Source organism: Monodon monoceros, unplaced genomic scaffold (assembly GCF_005190385.1).
Source record: "Monodon monoceros isolate NGI ecotype Baffin Bay Population unplaced genomic scaffold, NGI_Narwhal_1 Super_Scaffold_2, whole genome shotgun sequence".
Lineage (NCBI taxonomy): Eukaryota > Metazoa > Chordata > Mammalia > Artiodactyla > Monodontidae > Monodon > Monodon monoceros.
Window position 1 is genome coordinate 90708498 of NW_021703776.1, and position 18874 is coordinate 90727371.

The 18874-nt window shown below is 40.6% G+C and overlaps 2 protein-coding genes across 5 annotated transcripts in view; both read left to right on the top strand.

Annotated features, from left to right (window-relative positions):
- Positions 1-561, top strand: part of FMC1 (formation of mitochondrial complex V assembly factor 1 homolog) — a 3775-nt gene extending 3214 nt beyond the window's left edge. The window contains exon 2 of the mRNA XM_029233122.1: positions 267-561. Within this exon, the coding sequence (XP_029088955.1) occupies positions 267-470 (204 nt within the window). The 3' untranslated portion in view covers positions 471-561. The remainder of the gene's footprint in view (positions 1-266) is intronic.
- Positions 562-9872: 9311 nt separating this feature from the next.
- The window catches only part of LOC114901424 (putative RNA-binding protein Luc7-like 2), a 57114-nt gene continuing 48112 nt past the window's right edge, over positions 9873-18874 (top strand). The window contains exon 1 of one of the 4 annotated variants that reach the window (XM_029233118.1): positions 9873-10345. Coding sequence is in view for 1 of the 4 variants with exons in the window: in XM_029233117.1 (XP_029088950.1) it covers positions 10285-10345 (61 nt within the window). In the remaining 3 variants the exon portion in view is untranslated. Of the gene's footprint in view, positions 10346-13343; positions 13363-18874 lie in introns of those variants that run through there. The other 3 variants (XR_003795127.1, XM_029233117.1, XM_029233120.1) reach the window with 3 other exon arrangements.

The following is an 18874-nucleotide window of genomic DNA, read 5'->3' on the forward strand; positions in this document are numbered from 1 at the left end:
TACAGAGTGCCTCTATATATGTACAGAGTGCCTCTATATATGTACAGAGTGCCTTTATGTACAGAGTGCCTCTATATATGTACAGAGTGCCTCTATATATGTACAGAGTGCCTTTATATATGTTATTAAGATACACAAACACATGTTTGTATGTCCTCTGCAATTCACTTTCATTCTAGAGAATGCTTGTTTAATAAATCTTTCTCTGTGGACCTGTATCTGCAGCTGGGCTGTTAATAGAATATCTGACCTTGCTACTTCTCCAGGTCACCAGTGAGAAGTTGTGCAGAGCCCAGCATGAGCTTCATTTCCAAGCTGCCACCTATCTCTGCCTTCTGCGCAGCATCCGAGAACATGTGGCCCTTCACCAGGAATTTCATGGCAAGGGTGAGCGCTCAGTGGAGGAGTCGGCTGGCTTAGTGGGTCTCAAGTTGCCCCAACAGCCTGGAGGGAAGGGCTGGGAGCCATGAAAATGGAGAGATTCCTTGGATGCTGCCTTCATACAAGAATTTAATAATTTCTATCAATATGTATTTATCATTAAATTCTTTTTAAAGTTTAGGGGTTTTCTCTGAAATTTTGTTGACTGAATTTCTCTGAAATTTTGTTGACTGAGGTTTTCTTAGGGAGGTTTCATCTTTACTCTCAGTGAATTTTCTGAAGTTCCTACACTAGGCTGCTTGATGTTCTTGATTTACTTTTAAAACTCTTTAGTTTTCTTTTTAATTTAAAAAGCAATACAGCCTATTAAGGAATTCAAATGGTACAGACATAAAATAAAGCCCTCTTACCTTTTCCCTTGTCCCTCCCTCCCCTCGCCCAACCCCATTACCAGGTGGTAACGATTACTAACAGTTTGGTGGGCATGTTTCTAGATGTTTCCTATGCATAAACAAACAATTATACATATATACCTTTTATCTAAGTACACAAATATGATGTTAAGGTCCTGGTAGGAAACAGATGGCACACTCATACAGGGTTACTGAGGAGAGTTAATGAAGGGATATTTATAAAGATGTGGGTTGAATTAAGGTCAACAAGACAGTGGGGGGCTGTTATCTCCCAAGCCTGACAGAGTTGACCCTTAGGTATAAGAACATGGCCACCACTCATCTGCAGGCTGCAGGAAGGCCAGGGAGAGGGCAATGGAATGAGCACACTGACCGCTCCGCTTCTGCCGTCTACCCTCCATGTCAAATTGCTCTTCCTTCTGAATTCTGTCTCAGGGTGAAGGGCTCTATAATGCACTTGGCTGACCAAGTCAAGAACTTGGGCTTCATTCTGTATTTCTCTTTCTCCTCACTCTCCAGATCCAGTCAGTAAGTTCTGCTTTTGCAAGAACTGTTAGCATCACTGTCTCTGTCCTAGTTTAAGCACTGGAAATCTTTTGGCTGAACTATTAAACTAGACTCCTAAGTGGTCCCCTTGCCTCTAAAGTCCTGAATTCCACAAATAAAAATTCTCTGAACTACCAATAGTTCTTTATCTGTGCCCCCTTTGTGGTATATGTCAGTTTCTTCTGGTATTGTAATTGTAGACGTATAATCTCTTCCCTGGACTGTCTGCTCCTTTAGAGTAAGGATGCTGTCTCATTCATTTTTGTAGTCTATAAAGTGTCTTCCACAGTGACTTACATAGACAATTATTCAATCAGTGTTTTGAATGCAAGGCTCAGTTCTACTCACTAGGAGAACAATCTGAACAGAAATACTCCAAGCACTTCAAAACATCATCTCTTCTAAGAGATTAACATTAGAATAATAGTATTAAGAGGTCAAAACAAGCATTTGTTCAATTGAACTGATCAAAAAAATAAAAATGTTTAACATACTATTTCCCCCTGTGTTATTTCATGGACATGGGTATATTATTATCTGAAGGTGTTTTACTTTGCTAAGATGAAGAAAGCAAAAGGATTAGGATAGATTGATGTTTTGATTCCTTTAGTTAAAATATTGTGTATATAACAAATAACTTTTTTTTTCTGGCCGAGCCGAGCAGCTTGTGGGATCTTAGTTCCCCGAATAGGGACTGAACCCAGGCCACAGCAGTGAAAGCGCCGAGTCCTAGCCACTGGACTGCCAGGGAATTCCCATAACGTTTTTAAAGAAAGAGATTTGAGGCAGAACTGCCGAAAAGGGTAAGAAATACTTATGGGCTTGCAGTCATATAGACCTAGGCTTTAATCCCATCTTTATCATTTACCAGCTGTGTGATCTTGGGTAGGTTAGTTGTCCTGAGCTTCTTCCCTCTTCTGTAGAATGAGAATGCCAACAAGGTGGTTGTAATAAGTGAGAATAATGTTTACATAAAACATTTGCACAGTACATAAGGGCCTGACAAAAAAGAAAAACTTGTTTTCTTCTTAAACCGCCGCACCCTTATTCTTTCATCATGAACCCTTCCTCTAAGCCCTATCGCCACCAGTCTTCTGGAATACAGACAACTTAATTCCCATGGTTTAAATGGTTTGTTCAGGCCATTTCTGTCCTTATATAATAACCTGGACCTCCTATCAATGGTCTTACCATCCAGAATTAGGTGAACTCAATGTTAGAAATAGACGGAATTGACTCTGTATTAGTGATAAACTTTCTATACTGGGAATGTCCTAAAAGTAGGGACTCCTGAGGTTTTGGCACTGTGTTAACTCACTATAGTGTTTTTTTTTTGTTTTTTTTTGTTTTTTTAATATTTATTTATTTATTTGGCTGCACCAGGTCCTAGTTGCGGCATGTGGGATCCTCCCGGACCAGGGCACGAACCCGTGTCCTCTGCATTGGCAGGCGGACTCTCAACCACTGCGCCACCGGGGAGGCCCTACTATAGTTTTTGATGTGGTAGATGCTTTATCACATTCCTTTGCTGTCTCTTCTGACCTTTAACTTCAGCTGCTTCCTCTCACTGAATTCTATTAGTATTTAAATATGCTCAAGCCTCTTCCATCTAAAAACAACTATAGTTGACCCTTGAGCAATTTGGGGGATTAAGGGCACCAATCCTCCACAGAGTCAAAACTCTGAGTTTAATTTATAGTCTGCCCTCCACGGTTCTGCATCTGCAGATTCAACCAACTGCGGGTCGGGTAGTACTTTGGTATTTATTATTGAAAAAATCCACGTATAAGTGGACCAGCACAGTTCAAACACATGTTGTTCAAGGGTCAGTTGTACTCAGCTTTAACTCAAATATCTTTTCAGCTCCTATCTTCTAACTCATTCCTCTTCGCAAACAAATTGAATGTATTCACTGAATTGAATGAATTTATTCAGTGAATTGAGTGAATTTTCATTTTCTACATTTTTTTTTAAAGTCTTTATTGAATTTGTTACAATATTGCTTCTGTTTTATGTTTTGGTTTTTTGGCCGCGAGGCATGTGGGGACCTTAACTCCCCGACCAGGGATAGAACCCGCACCCCCTTCATTGGAAGGCAAAGTCTTTTTTTTTTTTTTAATGTTTATTTATTTATTTATTTTCTTATTAGTCATCTTGGAAGGCAAAGTCTTAACCACTGGACCGCCAGGGAAGTCCCCACATTTTTTAAACTTATATTGAGGTATAATGTACATATAATAAATATACAGGTGAATGAATAATGACAAATGAATGCATCTGTGTAATAACCACACCAATAAAGCTATAGAACATTTTCATTGCACCCCAAAAGTTCCCTTGTGCCCATTTGCAGACAACCCCCCTTCCCCACACCTGGTCCTAGGCAACCACTGACCTGCTTGCTGTAATCATAGATTTGTTTGGCCTGTTCAGGTATTTCCTCCAAATGCAGTCATATAGTATTTACTCTTTTGAGTTGGCTTCTTTTGCTCAGCGTACAGATTTTGAGGTTAATAATCCATGTTGTTTCATGTACCCATTTTCTGCATTTTTCATGACCATTTATTTTTTTTGCGGTACGCGGGCCTCTCACTGCCGCGGCCTCTCCGGGGCCTCTCCGGTTGCGGAGCGCAGGCTCCGGACGCGCAGGCTCAGTGGCCATGGCTCACGGACCCAGCCGCTCCGCGGCATGTGGGATCTTCCCGGACCGGGGCACGAACCCGTGTTCCCTGCATCAGCAGGCGGACTCACAACCACTGCGCCACCAGGGAAGCCCATGACCATTCATTCTTAATCCACTGCAGTCTGGTTTTTCGCCCTCTGTTAGAACTGCCTTGCAAATTTACAAATGACCTTCATGCCACTAAACCCAATGGATCATTCCTTATCTTGCTGACTCGTAGGGAGTATTTGCCACTGTTAACCTTTCCTTCCTTTTCTCTTGGTTTTCATGATACATTCTCTGCTTTCTTCTCTCATTGTAGCCATTTGTCTTCAGTTTCCTCTTCTGTGTATCGCTTATATGTTGGTGTTTCTCATGTTCAGACCTAGGTCCTTATCTCACACTCTACATGCTTTCCCTGGGTGATCACCTCCATTCCAAGGCTTTAATTATCATCAACAGGCTAACTCCAGTTCAGGCCCCCCTGCCAAGCTATAGACCTGTCCAGCGGCCAGACATCACCACTTAGGTGACTCAAAGGCATCTCAAATTTAGTGCATCGGGCTTCCCTGGTGGCGCAGTGGTTGGGAGTCTGCCTGCCGATGCGGGGGGCGCGGGTTCGTCCCCCGGTCCGGGAGGGTCCCGCGTGCCGCGGAGCGGCTGGGCCTGCGCGTCCGGAGCCTGTGCTCCGCGGCGGGGGGGGGCCGCAGCGGTGGGAGGCCCGCGTACCCAAAAAAAAAGAAAAGTAAAAAGAAAATTCAGTGCATTTAAAATGGAAACTCCTCATTCCCCCATAAAATCCCTGGTGTTCCCTGTTCATTGACATTCTCACTTAGCCACTTAAGTCGGAAATCTGAGTTATTCGAGACTGCTTCCTTTTCTTCACATCCTCAGCTATATAATCACTAAATTAGATTTTACCTCCTAAGAATCTTGACTCGCTATTGCTGCTACCCTAGCGCAGACCTCTTATCTCCTGCATCTCTTCTCTGAACCACTGCCCTCCCTAATTGGTCTCGTTAAATCCAAATTGCGCTCTTCAATCAATCCATATTCCACTATGTACAGATCTGATCTTGTCTCTCTCCAGTTTACAACCCTTCAATTTAAACTTTAACAAGGGCCTGCAGGATCTGGCCCTTGCCAAATATCTTGAGCCACATCTCTACTCCCCTTACATTTGACAGTCTAGCCATACCGGAATTTGGTTCTAGGAGCCATGGCTTTCTTTCAACATTCTGCTGCGTGTGGCTTGCGGGATGTTAGTTCCCCGACCAGGGCTCAAACCCACGCCCGCTGCAGTGGAAGTGTGGAGTCCTAACCACTGGACCACAAGGGAAGTCCCCCAGAATTTGAATTTTTTAATCTACATTTAAATTAACAGGAACCATGTTTATAAAATTTGATGTTAGGTATGTATTCATGCCCCAACGATAATTGCAGTATTAAATTTTACTATATAGCCTTTACTTATTTACTATATTAGTTTATAAATTACAGTAAAATGCAGAGTTGTCTGCTCTGGATGGCTAGCAAAATGTATGCTACTTGTACCTATTCTAATTTTTAATTATCTAGTTTCTAGCATGTATAGATTAAGAGTTTATACTGTTCTTATAAGTTCCTGTTTCCTTATGAGACCTTATTCCTGAAGGAATGGATATCATTGCTAGAATGTACACAAAGACATATTCACAGAGGTTTTTGTTTTTTCAGATAAGAGTTACTAAATTTTAAAATTAAAAAAAGTTTACAAACAAAGAGAACAAACTTCTGTTAATGATAGTCTAGGTAATTTGGATTAACCCTTCTGTTGAAGACAGCTAAAAAACGTGGATGAAATTTTTTTTCTAATTCTTAAAATCATTAAAGAGCTATTAAGATAAGTAGGGAAATACTAGGCCAAATCTTAGAACACAAGAACCAAGAAAAGTAAGTGCAGCACACAAAGGCACATTTTTGGTTTCAGGGCATTTGCCAGTTTAGTAGCAATAGCTTCAGTATTGAAACTGACCTGTATTTTTGGTGGGATTATAGGGCTAGTGAGGCAAAAGACAAAGTCCAGGGCCCACCAAGGTGGGCACTGTAATAAACTCAGGTCCCTGGAGTTCACCCTCAAGTTTGAACTGGAACTAAAAAAAGCCCTTGCCAGGCTTTCAGACCATATTTTTGCCATTTTGGTGTCAAGGGAAATTAAAGCATTGAATTTGTATCATGGTGATCCTTGACAAGTACTTCAAGTTACTATCAGAGAAAAATAAAAATCCTCTCTGGAGAAAGATAGCATTATATCCTACTTAGGGCTTATATTATGCCTACACATAGTTTTTCATATACATGTTCAGCACACAAAGATAACTAGACACAGAAGAAAACAAGACCCCATAAGTGAAAACCAGGAAATAGACAACAGAAACAGAAACACAGAAAACATCAGATATTATAATTAGCAAACTCAGATTACAAAACAATTATGATCACTAGGGTCAAAGAACAGCCAACCTTGGGAATTTCATCAAGGAACCAGAAACTATAAAAAATGACTTAGATTTGAAAAACCAAATAAAAATTCTAGAACTGAAAAACTAAAGAATTTAATGGATGGGTTTAACAACAGACTAGACACACTGGAAGGGAGATTAGTGTGAACTATAAAATTTGTCAGAAAAAAAGCATCAAGAATGTAGCTTGGCAAGACAAGGTGGAAAATGTGAAGAGAGTAAAGAGACATAGAGGAAACAGTGAAAACTTTATTTGGAGGTCCAGAAGTTGATGAATGACAGTATTTGAGAATAGCTAAAAATTTCCTGGAATTGATAGATGTCAGTTCACAGATTCTAAAAGCTCAATGAATCTCAAGCAGAATAAATAAAAATAAATCCACACCCAGATACATCATAGTAAGTTGCAGAAAACCACAGGCAAAAAGAACAAAATTTGAAAGCAGCCAGCTGTCTTCAAAGGAGTGACAGACTGAGAACTGACTTCCCAGGAGCAACGAAGGCTACGTGCTGAAAGAAAATAACTTCCAACCTAGAATATCCATCTAGAATTGAGAAAGGCAAAATAAAGGTCTTTTCAGATCAACAACAATGGAAGAGTTCCTTACCAGCAGGCCAACACTAAAGCAAACCCTGAGGCAGGGTAGGCAAACTTCCCTAAAAAGCTAGATAGTAAATATTTTAGTCTTGCAGGCCATAGGGTATGGTATCTGTCACAACCACTCAACTTTGCTGTTGTAGCGCAAAAAAAGCATAGACAATAACAAATCAGTAAGCCTGGTGGTATTCCAATGAAACTATTCACAAAAATTGGCAATGGGCTGGATTTGATGGGTCAGTTGTATATTGCTGACTCCTGTTCTAAAGTTTAAACATCAGACACAAGGGAAATGACCCCAGATGGAAAGGCAGAGATTCCAGAAAGAAAGCAAAGCAGAGTGGTAAATAAACAAACATCGATTATATGAAACTTGGTTTTAAAAAACATGAAGAACTGGGAATTCCCTGGCGGTCCAATGGTTAGGACGCTGCACTTTCACTGCCGTGGGCCTGAGTTCTATCCATAGTTGGGGAACTAAGATCCCACAAGCTGTGGGGTGTGGCCAAAAAAACAAAACAGTAAAGAACTAAAACACATGCTTAACAAGAGCATGTATCTTGGGAAGAGGTTAAATGGAGTTAGTTTTCTAGGTTCTCTGTATTATCTCTCTGGGGGAAGTGTAAAGACTTTGATACATTAAAAACGCCCCTTATAACTTCTAGGGTAACTGCTAAAAGAATAAAAACAGACTAAAATTTTCAAACTACTAGAAGGGGAAAAAATGGAATGATTAAAAGGCAGACAAGAAAGGAGAGAAAATTAAACATAAAACAGGTGAGACAAATAGACAAAATAAGAGCTTTAAACTCAAGCACATGTGTAATTACATGAATATGAATGATTAAATGCTTCAATTAAAAGACAGTGAATATCAGACTATTGAACAAAAATGTTTTAAATTTATTTATTTTTGGCTGCATTGGGTTTTCGTTGCTGCTTGCGGTCTTTCTCTAGTTGCAGAGAGCGGGGGCTACTCTTCGCTGCGGTATGCAGTCCTCTCATTGCGGTGGCTTCTCTTGTTGCGGAGCATGGGCTCTAGTTGCGTGGGCTCTAGTAGTTGTGGCCCACGGGCTTAGCTGCTCCGCGGCATGTGGGATCTTCCCGGACCAGGGATCGAACCCATGTCCCCTGCATTGGCAGGTGGATTCCCAACCCCAGCGCCACCAGAGAAGCCCAAAAAATGTTGTTTTAAAATAAGAGATACATCTAAAATGTAAGCAACCAGAAAGGTAGAAAGTAAGAGAGGGATAAGAACTAAAATCTCTTCACTGACACATAACATTTCAACATTTTAGTGTACTTTCCTCCTAAGGGTATTGTATATGTAATAGTGCATTCCTCTCAGACATATTAATTTGTAAATTTTTCTTTTATTGTAAATAGTTTTCAAAGGATGATATTCCAAGTATTGGAGTTGTTTGAATTTTCAGTTCTCCTGGTGGGAAACTATCTGGTCAGTTACTAAACACTAGGATGATTCTAAGATTTTTGTTGGCCCAGTATGCATTTAAAGGGATCTTGGGGGAATTCCCTGGTGGTCCAGTGGTTAGGACTCGGTGCTTTCACTGGCAGGGCACAGGTGCCATCCCTGGCCAGGGAACTAAGATCCCTCAAGCAGCGCAGTGCAGCCAAAAAGAAAAAAAGGATCTTGGTACTATGATTGTTATTTCACGTAAATTTTTTACTGATGTTGATATTAAATTATAAGTTCCAAGACAATGTATATAAAATCTTAATGAAACAAAAAAGTTTACCATTATTTCCTTGCAAAGTACCTATGTCTCATCTTAAGGAATTAATATTTTACAAAAAAAAAGTTAAAACCTCAGGGCAAGGCTCTGGGCTAGGATTTTCTGCTAGCTCATTTAGTTCTCACAACAGTGCTATAAGGTATGTATCTTCATTAGACATGAGATTAAGAAATAAATCGCTGCATGTCCCCACAGTTAGTAATCGGTCGACCTACATCTGGAATGCAGGGTGATGGCAAGCTAAGAACCCACAGGCTTGCTTTTCTGTTGTCAGGGCTGCTGATACACTGAAAAGGCCTTATCCTTCAAATTTAGCTCTCAAGCAGGAAAACAATTCTCTACAAGATGACCTCCTTTCCTTTGTTAGAATACTGCTTAACTTTTATAGCTTCTAATTTAGACTAACAGCTTCCTGCTATATATATAAGTAACGATGACAAATCCGAATGGGGTAGGTGGCCTGTTTCGTAGTGCAGTAATTTCAGGCGTTATTTCCTGAACCTGATTTATTCCAGTTGGGGGTGCTTAAAGCCTCCTTGCATAGATTAAGGAAGATGACCCAGCTGTCAGATCTCCAGGGCTCCTTCTGTAGAGGGTCGGGCAGCAGTGAGAAAGGAGTCGAGTCTACACGATTTTCACGTGGGCCCTTGAAAACGAGTTAATCGGTCAATGAATATTCGTCAGGAATACGCCCGGATTAGCTCCTAAGACTGCTAACCTCCGTCGAAACGACGGGTATGGTCTCTACTTACTTTCGACTCAGGCTAACCCTCTGGCACACTGGCTAGCTTGGGCTGGTTCGCCAGCACAGCGTGCAACGTTGCCCTAGCGGACCTACAGCCTGGAGCGTTTTCGCGCCCGGGGCGGATCCGGCTCTAGGGTCCGTTGAGGCACCAGAGTCTCGCGAGATCTGGAAGGCTGGGGCGGGAGAGGCCCGCGTGCACGCGCCCGAGAGCCGTTAGGGTGGAACCCCTCCCGCACGGGGCGGGCGGAGCAAATACAGTTGGACGCTAGTTGGTGGAGCCCCCGCGGGAAACGACTAAGCGCGAGGAGCGTGCGCGCTCACGTCGCGGCGACGGTGGCGGCGAGCGGCGTCAGAGCTTTAAGGGGGGGTTGACGTCTTCTGGCGGGTGGCAGTGTTGGAGACGAGAGCTTGGTTAGCCGGTATTGCTTCTGTCCCAGGAACCCGACGGAGAGTGAGGGAACGAGGGTCGCTTTCGGGGGCTGCTGCCTTCCACGTACGCGTCGTCGTGAGGAGCGCAGCCCGGACTCTCCTGCAACCCCTCCAGCTCCCTTTTCCGCACGCCTCGAGGCAGCGGCGGCAACCGAGACAGCGTCTCACCTTCCCCCACCCCTTCCCCTTGTCCCCCCGCCCGAGAGGGCCCGGTCTGCGCCCCACCCCCGTCCGTCCGCCCGCTACGCCGCCGCCATGTCGGCGCAGGCCCAGATGCGCGCGATGCTGGACCAGTTGATGGGCACCTCCCGGGACGGTAAGTCTCTGCCAGTGCCCTGGGGGTGGGGGAAGGGATGGGGAAGGCGAGGGAAGGGTCTCCGCGGGCGCACCTGGGTTTGTGTGTGTGGCTGAGTAAGGGGCTCCTAGATTGGTAACACGAGGTCCCGGCTCCCGTCCCATCCAATCAGGGCTGGGCAGGCGGGCCTGGGGGGCGGCGACCGAGCGGATTGGCGGGAACTGCTGCCAATGGGGTCAGGCGGGGCCTGGAGGCCGAAAGGAGAGTTTGAGCCTTGAGTGTTGACTTGGCTGGGACGGGAGAGCCCACGTCTCTTTTGCGTAGGCGGGCGGCCTGTTTTGTCGCTGATTAGGTACCTGCGGACCGCTAAAGCCTCCGCCCCCTGAACTAATTCCTTAACCCAGAGCTTTGGGATCAGTCCTCGTCGCCGCCTTCCAGAGTATCCAGGGAGAACTGGCCCCCATCAACCACCCCCTTACCTGGGTCCGGAGAAAACCTTTACTAGGAATCCAGTCCCAGGGATGAAACAACCATTCTTATGGGAAAATCTGACCCAAACCATGGTTTCTTGAAGCGGGTGTGTTTGGCCCATTTTGTGAAAAGAAGGATGTTACGGCCTGTTTTTTTCCGAGAGACCTCCATTTTGTTAGACAATTTAATAGAGGCTTTGTTCAGTAAATATTGACAAACCTTGCTTGTGCCCCGAATAGAACCATTTTGAAAATGTGGTGCCCAGTGAAGTAGAATTGAGGGGAAACAACGATCCTTTTAGGCGCTTAGGTTAGAGCTTGTATAGAAAACCACTAATGGCTGGATATCTTTTTGTCATAGAGAATTTCTAGATAAGATGAAATGCTGATGCTTTTTTGGTGGTGATAATTAGTAATGTACTCTTTGATATTCGACTCAAATCCATGCTAATATGGAGGAAGGGTCTAGTTCACTACTTTTTCTCTTAAAGACAAAGCCAATACTTGCTCATTTTTGTATGTTGCTTGTTCAGGCAAATAGTTACTTAGCCATTAAAGAAATGCTTTTTTTTGACAAGTTATTTAAATTGTTTGATGTAAGAGAAAAGGCACACTCAACTTTTTAGCAGTCGCTATTATAATTTCCTTGAATGCTTTGCAGCAAAATATGTGAGTAAAACATTTTATCGAATTCAAATGTTTTAGCAGTGTATACTTTGCATGGTTTTTCAGTGTTCCTAGTTCAGTTGTAATAAATACCCACATTTGGAACTTATCTTCGTAGAACGTATAGAAAAATAGGTGTAGATCGCAAACCTACTTGTGGTTGTGTAGAGAGGAGGCAGGATTGGGAAGGAAATGAATTTCATGTGTGTAGTAAACCCTTGAAAGTTAACGTTAATTAAAAATGCCACTGGAGAAACTTATCAGTTACCATTTTTCACTTTTAGATAAGAATGGTTTTTTATAACATATGGTATTGAGAAGGGACTTAATCCAGAATCTTAGCTAACAGCATAATCTTTGTAGTAAAATTATAGAAATCATTTCATTTAAGACATACTTTACATGATCCTTTTAATCCTAGATGGGTACCGTTTTGGGTACCTTCTGCATGGATTGAATTTCCTAATTTTACTGGGAGGGTAGTTGGATCAGAGTAACTACTATCACCTGATAAATTTCCAAACTAGGCAGCCAATCTAATATTGCAAAGCTGAATTAAAATGTGTGTGTGTGTATATATATGTGTATACGTATATATATATACACACACATACACACATATACGTACATATATATATTTTTTCTATTTGTGTAATTAGCAGACACTTGGGTTTCTTAAAAATCCACTCTGCTTTGTATACAAATAAATTTATATTTTTATGTGTCTGTTACTGGATTTTTTTTTTTTTTTTTTTTGCCTCCAGACTAAGAGGATTTACCAATGAACCCATGTTTACAAGTCCACGATATTATTTAGCTGAAATGACTGGATTTTCACTGCTGTGTTGGGCCAGAAGTAAGAAACATACTACTTTCAAGGAAAAGAATTGAATTTTTTTTAGATACTCAAATTAGTTCTTTTATGTATATAAGACAAGAATCAGAGTATTCTTTTCCTTCTTACCAGATAGTTAATGAGTTTCCATACTTCATCTTATGATTCAGGACCTTTAAATAATTAGGACTTTTTTTTTTTAGCATACAGTCAACTTGAAGTTATCCAGGGATAGGGGGACGTGGATACCTTCCTGAATAACTCATGTAATTTGAAACCATATAATGGGAAGCTTTGTATTGGACACAGGAACAGCTTACAGGGAATGCTGTTGGGTGTCTTTGGTACTAAGAGGTGGAAATGGGGATCCAAGAGGTGGGAGAGAGATGGAAAAGGTAGGTAGGAGGGTTCAAAGCAGCTGTGTCCAATTTTTTTTTTTTTTTTTTTGAATCCCAGAGACTGACTATAAAGCAACCACTGTCATTTTGTCAGGGTGGCAGTAACCACCCCCTCAACTCTTAGTGTCCTGTATGTGAGGGAATCTGAGGTGGCACAGGAGGCCCAGAGTACTTTCTCTTTTACCTTCTTTGCCCCCCTAATGAAAGATTTATTTCCTCTTCCCCTCCCCCAAATTAGAATTTTTAATTAGTTTCTTTTTAAACTCCTTGGAGATTTAAGTCTGTTAAATGTAACTTACTTTGAATTACTTAAATCGGTTAATCATGTAGATTACCTAAACTTTACTGAAATTCTCAGAAATAGGAGTTTTAGTAGGGAAATGGAGAGGTAATTTTAGATCCCTGGGCACTCCCAGAAAGGACAGTCCTGGGTGAGTGGTGGAAGTGGGAGGCTTTGGACAACCAGAGGGCAGCATGATGGTGCTGGGAGGCTGGGCAGGGGGATGACCAGGAGGTGGGAGAGGAATGCATAAGGGAGGTGGGAGGGCCAAAGACAAACTTAGCCTTCTTTGCAATTTTGCCTAGGGCCCTGGTGGTGGCAACCGCCTGTGTGCCACTGAAAATCGTGCCGATGCCTGGCATACTGCATAAATGGAAGCAGGGTACCGCGTGAGTTGAAACATTGGTCACACTATATAAAGTTTGTATATGTGAATCAGTGTAACTCATACCCATGTAACTGGGGGTCTGACTGTATTTGGATTTTTCTGATAAGGCATCATGGGCTAAGGAAAAGAGCACTGGGCTGAGACTCAGGAGACCTGGTTTCTAGCCCCAGCTGTACCTCTAATTGTAACTTTGGGTAAGTCACTTAACCTTTTTTGCCTCAAGTTAAATCTATAATTTGTTAAATGAGAAGCCAAGTAATTTCCTATGTTATCCTCAAAAATGTTGAAAAATAAGTATATTTTAAGTTTTTTAAAAGGGAGGAACCGTAACTAGATATAAATTAGCATCTTATTTTGTCTGAAGTTTAAGATACATTAAATTTTATAATTACCTTTGTTTTAGTTGTTAGCATTAATAGAAGGGAGAGGGGCAAGTTGTCTTCCCCGAACATACTCCATTTGAAAGCAGGGAGGAGCAGCACAGGAGAAGTCAAGCAGCAGTTCAGCTGAATTGTCTGTGTGATGGTTGGAAGAACCTAGTGTCCTCACACAGACTGTAGTTACTTTTGTTGGGTTGGTTTAATTGGAAGGATGTCCCTTAGCTAAAGCCCTTCTGCCAACAAGTGCAGTTTAGTTATGAGAAGTCTCTGGCTCTGACCCCAGAAAGGCCTTGCAAGGTTCCAGGGATAGGAATTAAACAAAATTGAGGGTGTGAATTTAGATTATATCCTAAGTTTAGCAACTAAAGAAGTTACAGAAGGTAGTTTTGGGGATTAAATACCTCTTAATTGCTTATAACCCTTAAATGGGAACAGAGACCATCTCGTAAAGGTTACACCAGGCCAGAAATGGCATCTGCCCTCAAAAACAACCAGTAGACTAATGGAATTCAGATTATAGATTAGAATTTTATAGCATAGTTAGTTGTCCGTTATGGTTAGGGAATGGTTAGGGGAAATTGAAGCTTTCAGATAATTTTAGCTGTTTTTGATGGTAATCCTTTTGACCATATGATGTTCTTGCTCAGTTAATAGAGTACATTAATCATAATTTAATATTTTTGCTGATCACGTATATATATGGTAGTTGCAGTTTATGGGATGTAAAATTAAAAGGATATGCATCCTAGGAGATACCCAGGAAAATACAGTTCAGAAAATCATTTACTTGTACCTAGTACAAGTTTAGTGATATGTAACTGTTGAACCTATAGGACAGTATGACCTCGCTGGCTTTCTGCAAAATAAATTATTGAATCAACGATTGAAGTAGCGTTTTCTTCAGTGGATTTTTTTCGTAAAATCATCTTTACTGTAATCTGTGTTCCTTGACTTGTCATCAACACTGAGAGCATTTTCTTTTCATTTTCTCTCATTAACATAATGAATCATATTTATTTCTTGGTCAGTTGTAAGTCATTCTTCTATTCCACTTGGATTGTTCATTTTAAGTGAAGGAGGCATAGCCTTTAATGTGCAAATATACATTTTTTAAAATAATGATGGGCTATATCTAACTCTAGAGCTTGTAAATTCTTTAACATTATAAGAAATTTTAGCAAACATAAGGTTAAGTAGTTAAACATAAACTTAAACAGAGTTTTAGTAAATATTTGATTTTATCGGAAGTCCAGGCATACCAAAACACTGAAAACTCTGTTAACACCCACATAGTGAATCCATTTAAAAAAACTTTAACTCACTTTGAACTCTGAAAGCTATTTGTCTACAGAACAGCCCAGGTGATAATAATATCACCTCTTACAACTCTGCATTGTTCTTGGATTCTCTACAGTTGTTTAGCTCTCCTCAAGTAAATCTATGCTTCTGAGACATTCTTTTGCTTCGGGTAAAAAAATAAAAGCAAAGAAAAATCATTTTGTCTGTCAGTCCATAAGCTTTATAAGCAGCAAGTAAATACTTTGATTTGGTTTGGGTTAGATGTCATATAAGGATAAATGGTAGTGAGCTACATGTTCAAGATGGGTAGCAAGAAGTCAAGGGCAAGTAGGTTCATGGATGGGGGTGAGGTTTAGTGAGGGTTTCAGTACCAGGTGGTTCATATCAACGTTAAAGCTTGATGTTCCTAAGGGTTCAGGCAAGTTTGGGGTTGCAAAGATAGGCAGAGGGCTTAAAACAGCAAGTGTGGCCAAAACTAGATAAATGAAGCAGGTACTCCTCAAGAATGGAATTCCAGAAGGGTGCTTGAAATGTTAGTATATTCATTGAGGACACATAATTGATTGTATACCCAACTTAATAGTCTTACTGAGAAGTTGTAGACTGTGAAGATGAGGAAAGTTAGAACATTTTGGGGAGAAAGAATGAGGGAGTGGGAGGGAGGGTAAGTTTATGACAGGAATCTTATGGATTCAGCACCTGCAAAAAAGTCATTCTGTTCCTTTTCAGTTTAAGATCTCACACACTAGCAGCTGCTGGGATAGAAACTAGAAGGCAAGGCCAAAATAGATCAGTTTTGTAAGATTATTGAGGATAGAGAGAAAAGTTTGTAAAAACTCTGAAGTTGGCTACAGCTTAGTGTTTTTGTTTTAACTGAGTAACTTATGACTGAAAAGTCAAAGCCATTAGAAAGTACATGTAACTCAGTCAGCTGAATAAATGTTATATTTTTCTATTTAACATGGCCTAGAGAAAGGAGTCTTCAAAACTTTTTTCTTAAAATACTCTTACTAGATACTGATCCTTATGTTCTAATTTAGTTGTGAACCATGTGCAATGATGTTGACCTCTGTGATTCAACATGAAAAGAATTTAACCAGCTGCCCTTGCTGAATCTTTTGTCATGTCTCCTGAATGCATGGTAAATTGTTTTTATTTTCTTGAGACCTCAGGTTTCTGCCGACATCAGTTTTCTCTTTCAGAGTTAAACTCTCCAAAGCTTTGCTTTTCAGTAGAATAGGTTGGATATTTATTGGATAGTATCTACAGTATATATACACCTTGCTGTTCAGCTGCTTCTATATTCTGTCCTACTACTATGATATACCATATACCCTTTTCAGTTACTTGAGGGTGTTTAGATCAGGGTTGGCACTATGGCCCACCTGCTTTTTGTAAATAAAGTTTTGTTGGAACACAGTCATGCCCATTTGTGTATATATTGTCTGTAGCTGCTTTGCCTTACAACAGCAGAGTTGGGTAGTTGCAACAGAGATATATAGCTGGTAAGCTTAAAATATTTGCTATCTGGCCCTTTAAGAAAAAGCTTTTTGACCATTGTTCTAGGTCAGTGTTTATCAAAACTGTGGTGCCCAGATCATCAACCTTAGCATCACCTGGAAACTTGTTAGAAACACATATTCTTGGACGTACCACCCCAGGCCTACCAAATCAGAAGTTCTGGGGATGGGGGCCAGCAATTTGTGTTTTAAGAAGCCTTTCATGTGACTCTGACGCACATTAAAAGTTTGAGAAACTCTGTTCTGGATAAATGTTTTCCAAATGTAAATCACATATATCACCTGTACTATTTTTTAACCCTGTTTTCTTTTTGTTTAATTTTTTATGTCAGCTCACTTTCTGAAAATTTAAGCTAATTTTAAAATGAAAGTTTATGTCACCAGAAAAATAAATACAATGAAAACAACATGGTGTTATGAGATAACTAGAGTCTGTTGTCACTTACCCTATGCTAAAAATTAGAACTCATTAGCTGTATTAAGTACGTACTAAGCACCAAGTGGAAACTTTTTTCTTGCCTTAATCATGATAAATAATCACTAGTGATTGAGTGGTGTTTAAAATGTCATGTTGGTGAAATCATATAACATCTAAAATTATTTTTTGTCCAAATCCTGTACTTTAGGAAATACTGTATTAGTTGCTCATACGGAAGGAAAGCTGCTTGAACTGTATATACCTAAGCCACTGGGCAGAAATGACTTTTCCTTAGGAATAGACAGAAATACACACCCATGAGATGGAGAGATATAGAAGTCCCCAGAGAGGTCCATCTAGACTTCTAGGATGAAATTACATATTTAGCTTCATCTTACCTTTCCATTAATGTTTTGGTACATGGTGGTCAGCAATTCTGCAGGATTTCACCAACTTCTTCCACAGTGGGATTGTGAAAGGTACTGGCTGTGAGAAAAGCTGATTATCAAAGAAAACCCCTGGACTAGAAACTGGGGGGAAGTGCTGTGATTCTGCATTATGGACCGGAACCAGCAAGGCATGCTTACTAGAAAAACAGTTGATTCACCTCAGATTTTAGAATTTTGAGAAATTCTGGTATGAAAATAAATCAAATGATTTAATTTGCCTCATAGTATTAGAGGTAATACTTCCCCAGACATGGTGTTCTGATGCTGGCCGATGTGTTTTAGGGTGTAGTAATTGATGGGAGTAGAACCTGAATATCCCTAGGTTGCTGAGTTGCTTCACTTTTTTTCTTGCTTTCTTTTTCTTAGAGATTATGGACGTACTTGCTTCTGTTGTCGTTTGACTCTGCAATAAAGTAGTGACATAGGACTCTAATTCTCGAGGGACTGAAAGTCCAGTAGGGAGTGAAGATTGCACATGAACAGTTACGTTTATTTTTAAGTGATAAATTCTGTGATACTGATTGCATATAGGTGTCTAATTTTGAAAAAAGTTTTTTAAAAAATATAAAAGACCACCAAACACCTATAGGAGAACAAGTGTTATTTGTTCATTAAGTAAAGTGTTACAAATGAAGTCGCTCATCTTCTCCTTCACAGTTTCAGTCCTTTCCCCCAAAGGCAATTCTTGTGACTATGTCACGGTTTTCCACGGTTTTCCTGCTCTGTTGTTTCAATAGTTGTAAGGCTCAGTCTCCTTCATGGTAATCTCTGTTTTTCATTTTAACTTCCTTTATCATTGAGTTGTCTGTTGCCTCTGTCCTTTGATATTCTTATTTATTTTTCCTTTTTATTTCTTCATTAGTTTTAGATTGGGGAGGCTCTGCTTAGCGTTTATAGCTGTCACCAACTATGGAGAACTTGTCTCTTTAATAGACAAATCAGCCAATTACTTTTTCTTTGGTTCTTTTCAGCTATTTCCTCATAGCCAGAGATAGCTTTCGTTACTTCTAATTTTGTGTATAAAAAGTTCTGGATGATAGAAGGCACCAGATATCCAGAGTAGGAGTGTTATTGTATCAGAATTGCAGCTCTGCAAGTAAGTATCAAAATATGAAATTTAGCAGGCTGCAACTTTTTAATGACTGACTTCCCTTTATGACATATACCATAAAACAAATTGTATATAATCCACTTTTAGGACTAAATTTGTGGGTAACTGTTTATTCTAATGTGTGTCTTAAATCTAAGAGGAGGAATATGTTGATCTCCTAACGCATATATCCCCCTGGAAGAAATGTGATGGCATTGAGCCCTGCCAGTGACCAAGATTCTGTGCTTGTATAATGAGGGAAGATAGGGTTGTGGCAGGGGTGGAATAGAGCCCTTGGAATGTAGCTACTTCAGTATTTCTTTCTGCACATTTCCTTCACCATTCTGTTAGCTCTTA